This window comes from Oncorhynchus tshawytscha, unplaced genomic scaffold, assembly GCF_018296145.1.
Source record: "Oncorhynchus tshawytscha isolate Ot180627B unplaced genomic scaffold, Otsh_v2.0 Un_contig_5453_pilon_pilon, whole genome shotgun sequence".
Lineage (NCBI taxonomy): Eukaryota > Metazoa > Chordata > Actinopteri > Salmoniformes > Salmonidae > Oncorhynchus > Oncorhynchus tshawytscha.
This window is the reverse complement of record NW_024608244.1, coordinates 20,001-25,000: the sequence shown is the minus strand read 5'-3', so window position 1 is coordinate 25,000 and position 5,000 is coordinate 20,001. Positions and strand designations below refer to the sequence as shown.

Genomic DNA, 5,000 nt, shown 5'->3' with positions numbered 1-5,000 from the left:
ATCCATCAATTCTAAATACCCCTCCATCTCTATCCATCGCTTTTGGACTTTTTGATGCTCCCTGACTGTCTAGCTCTCATTCAGGTGACTGTTGTCAAGCTGGACCCAGTGCCGAGACTATCAATGACTTGTCAAGCTGGACAAGAGACTATCAATGACTTGTCAAGCTGGACAAGAGACTATCAATGACTTGTCAAGCTGGACAAGAGACTATCAATGACTTGTCAAGCTGGACAAGAGACTATCAATGACTTGTCAAGCTGGACAAGAGACTATCAATGACTTGTCAAGCTGGACACAGCGAAGAGACTATCAATGACTTGTCAAGCTGGACAAGAGACTATCAATGACTTGTCAAGCTGGACAAGAGACTATCAATGACTTGTCAAGCTGGACACAGCGAAGAGACTATCAATGACTTGTCAAGCTGGACAAGAGACTATCAATGACTTGTCAAGCTGGACAAGAGACTATCAATGACTTGTCAAGCTGGACACAGCGAAGAGACTATCAATGACTTGTCAAGCTGGACACAGTGACGAGACTAAATACGTCCATTTCAATTTCTTCACAGTTTTGGGAAAAACTTTTTTTTTTTAAGTATAATTTCTACTCGTATTAGTCAAAACCACCCGCGGGCCTGAATTAGAGTCCAGAGTGGCGTGACGCTCCGCGATCTCCTTTCCTCTGAGGTGTCCACTAGGCTAAAAGCAGTGTCTTATATCACTCATTTCCTGTCAGATCAATAAAGGGAAAGAAACAAGTGCACACTTCAGAAGGAAGCATCAATTAAATTATTAAAACGTTGAGAAGTTGAACCGGTACCTTTTGGCCCATCTGGGTTGCCATAGGTCTCCCAGTTCTGTCTTGACTCGTCATTGGTCAGCCTGTGGGGGGGAGGAGGTGGAAGGAAGAAAGTTACGAGATAAAGCAAACACATTGAGTGTTTCTCAAAACGCATACTACCTCCGAGCACGCAAACTGGAGCACGGGAGGGTCGGAGTACGAGTCCAAATCAAAGACAGAGCATAGAGGGCCCTTCTGAAATGCATACTACGTACTACAATATTTGATTTCTTGATCCGTTAATAAATACACGCTGTGATCATTATGGGCATGTTTACCTGCCTACTTAGAGTAGATAGCAAGCCCATAGTAAGTCAATAGGGCTAACTGGCTAGCTACTAGTACGGTTAGCTAGTCAGAAAGCTACGAAGAATTGTTAGCTAGCAACAACAAATCTAACTTGAAAAAACATTTTTGCCTGTTAAACTAGCTGGCTAGCTAGATTATTACGATTCTCACATATCTAGTAGCTGTGAGGTAATACAGTAGGCGGAGTGCTGCTCAGTGTGAGGTAATACAGTAGGGGGAGTGCTGAGGTAATACAGTAGGGGGAGTGTTGCTCAGCATGAGGTAATACAGTAGGGGGAGTGCTGAGGTAATACAGTAGGGGAGTGCTGCTCAGCGTGAGGTAATACAGTAGGGGGAGTGTTGCTCAGCATGAGGTAATACAGTAGGGGAGTGCTGAGGTAATACAGTAGGGGAGTGCTGGTCAGCGTGAGGTAATACAGTAGGGGAGTGCTGCTCAGCGTGAGGTAATACAGTAGGGGAGTGCTGCTCAGCGTGAGGTAATACAGTAGGGGAGTGCTGCTCAGCGTGAGGTAATACAGTAGGGGAGTGCTGCTCAGCGTGAGGTAATACAGTAGGGGAGTGCTGCTCAGCGTGAGGTAATACAGTAGGGGAGTGCTGCTCAGTGTGAGGTAATACAGTAGGGGAGTGCTGCTCAGCGTGAGGTAATACAGTAGGGGAGTGCTGAGGTAATACAGTAGGGGAGTGCTGCTCAGTGTGAGGTAATACAGTAGGGGAGTGCTGAGGTAATACAGTAGGGGAGTGCTGCTCAGCGTGAGGTAATACAGTAGGGGAGTGCTGAGGTATTACAGTAGAGGGAGTGCTGCTCAGCGTGAGGTAATACAGTAGGGGAGTGCTGCTCAGTGTGAGGTAATACAGTAGGGGGAGTGCTGCTCAGTGTGAGGTAATACAGTAGGGGAGTGCTGCTCAGTGTGAGGTAATACAGTAGGGGAGTGCTGATCAGTGTGAGGTAATACAGTAGGGGAGTGCTGAGGTAATACAGTAGGGGAGTGCTGCTCAGTGTGAGGTAATACAGTAGGGGAGTGTGAGGTAATACAGTAGGGGAGTGCTGAGGTAATACAGTAGGGGAGTGCTGCTCAGCGTGAGGTAATACAGTAGGGGAGTGTGAGGTAATACAGTAGGGGAGTGCTGAGGTAATACAGTAGGGGAGTGCTGCTCAGCGTGAGGTAATACAGTAGGGGAGTGTGAGGTAATACAGTAGGGGAGTGCTGAGGTAATACAGTAGGGGGAGTGCTGCACAGCGTGAGGTAATACAGTAGGGGAGTGTGAGGTAATACAGTAGGGGAGTGCTGAGGTAATACACTAGGGGAGTGCTGCTCAGTGTGAGGTAATACAGTAGGGGAGTGCTGCTCAGCGTGATGTAATACAGTAGGGGAGTGCTGCTCAGCGTGAGGTAATACAGTAGGGGAGTGCTGCTCAGCGTGAGGTAATACAGTAGGGGAGTACTGCTCAGCGTGAGGTAATACAGTAGGGGAGTGCTGCTCAGTGTGAGGTAATACAGTAGGGGAGTGCTGAGGTAATACAGTAGGGGAGTGCTGCTCAGCGTGAGGTAATACAGTAGGGGGAGTGCTGCTCAGTGTGAGGTAATACAGTAGGGGAGTGCTGCTCAGCGTGAGGTAATAGTACGTAGTACATAGCACGGTAGTACGCAGCACGGTAGTACGCAGCACGGTGGTACGCAGCACGGTGGTACGCAGCACGGTGGTACGCAGCACGGTAGTACGCAGCACGGTAGTACGCAGCACGGTAGTACGCAGCACGGTAGCACGGTAGTACGCAGCACGGTAGTACGCAGCACGGTAGTACGCAGCACGGTAGTACGCAGCACGGTAGTACGCAGCACGGTAGCACGGTAGTACGCAGTACGGTAGTACGCAGCACGGTAGTACGCAGTACGGTAGTACGCAGCACGGTAGTACGGTAGTACGCAGCACGGTAGTACGGTAGTACGCAGCACGGTAGTACGTAGCACGCAGCACGGTAGCACGCAGCACGGTAGTACGCAGCACGGTAGTACGCAGCACGGTAGCACGCAGCACAGTAGTACGGTAGTACGCAGCACGGTAGTACGCAGCACAGTAGTACGGTAGTACGCAGCACGGTAGTACGCAGCACGGTAGTACGTAGCACGCAGCACGGTAGCACGCAGCACGGTAGCACGCAGCATGGTAGCACGCAGCACGGTAGTACGCAGCACAGTAGTACGCAGCACGGTAGCACGCAGCACGGTAGTACGGTAGTACGCAGCACGGTAGTACGTAGCACGGTAGTACGCAGCACGGTAGTACGGTAGTACGCAGCACGGTAGTAGACAGCACAGTAGTACGCAGCACGGTAGTACGCAGCACGTTAGTACGCAGCACGTTAGTACGCAGTACGGTAGTACGTAGTACATAGCACGGTAGTACGCAGCACGGTAGTACGCAGCACGTTAGTACGTAGTACACAGCACGGTAGTACGCAGCACGCAGCACGGTAGTACGCAGCACGTAGTACGCAGCACGTAGTACGGTAGTACGCAGCACGTAGTACGGTAGTACGCAGCACGTAGTACGGTAGTACGCAGCACGTAGTACGGTAGTACGCAGCACGTAGTACGGTAGTACGCAGCACGTAGTACGGTAGTACGCAGCACGGTAGTACGCAGCACGTAGTACGGTAGTACGCAGCACGTAGTACGGTAGTACGCAGCACGTAGTACGCAGCACGCAGCACGGTAGTACGCAGCACGTAGTACGGTAGTACGCAGCACGTAGTACGGTAGTACGCAGCACGTAGTACGGTAGTACGCAGCACGTAGTACGGTAGTACGCAGCACGGAAGTACGGTAGTACGCAGCACGGAAGTACGGTAGTACGCAGCACGGTAGTACGCAGCACGGTAGTACGGAGCACGGTAGTACAGTAGTACGGAGCACGGCAGCACGGTAGTACGCAGCACGGTAGCACGCAGCACGGTAGTACGCAGCACGGTAGTACGCAGCACGTAGCACGGTAGTACGCAGCACGGTAGTACGCAGCACGGTAGTACGCAGCACGGTAGCACGCAGCACGGTAGTACGCAGCACGGTAGTACGCAGCACGTAGCACGGTAGTACGCAGCACGGTAGTACGCAGCACGGTAGTACGCAGCACGGTAGTACGCAGCACGGTAGTACGCAGCACGGTAGTACGCAGCACGGTAGTATGAGAAACACCCAGTGATTCATATAAGTCAGACACACAGAGAGTCAGACACACAGAGAGTCAGACAGAGACAGACACACAGAGAGACAGACACACAGAGAGACAGACACACAGAGAGACAGACACACAGAGAGACAGACACACAGAGAGACAGACACACAGAGACAGACACACAGAGACAGACACACAGAGACAGACACACAGAGACAGACACACAGAGACAGACACACAGAGACAGACACACAGAGACAGACACACAGAGACAGACACACAGAGACAGACACAGAGACAGACACACAGAGACAGACACACAGAGACAGACAGACACACAGAGACAGACACACAGAGACAGACACACAGAGACAGACACACAGAGACAGACAGACACACAGAGACAGACAGACACACAGAGACAGACAGACACACAGAGACAGACAGACAGGCAGACACAGAGAGACAGACAGACACAGAGACAGACACACAGAGACAGACAGACAGAGACAGACAGACACACAGACAGACAGACACACAGAGACAGACAGAGAAAGACAGTCAGACAGAGACACAGAGACAGACAGACGGAGACAGACACACAGAGACAGACACACAGAGACAGACAGACAGGCAGACACAGAGAGACAGACAGACACACAGAGACAGACA

General features: G+C 51.2%; 1 protein-coding gene across 1 annotated transcript in view; it reads right to left on the bottom strand.

Moving 5' to 3' along the window:
- The window catches only part of LOC112241636 (translocation protein SEC63 homolog), a 35,911-nt gene that overhangs the window by 15,604 nt on the left and 15,307 nt on the right, over window positions 1-5,000 (bottom strand). Inside the window, exon 5 of the mRNA XM_042312973.1 lies at window positions 826-887. Coding sequence (XP_042168907.1) covers window positions 826-887 — 62 coding nt within the window. The remainder of the gene's footprint in view (window positions 1-825; window positions 888-5,000) is intronic.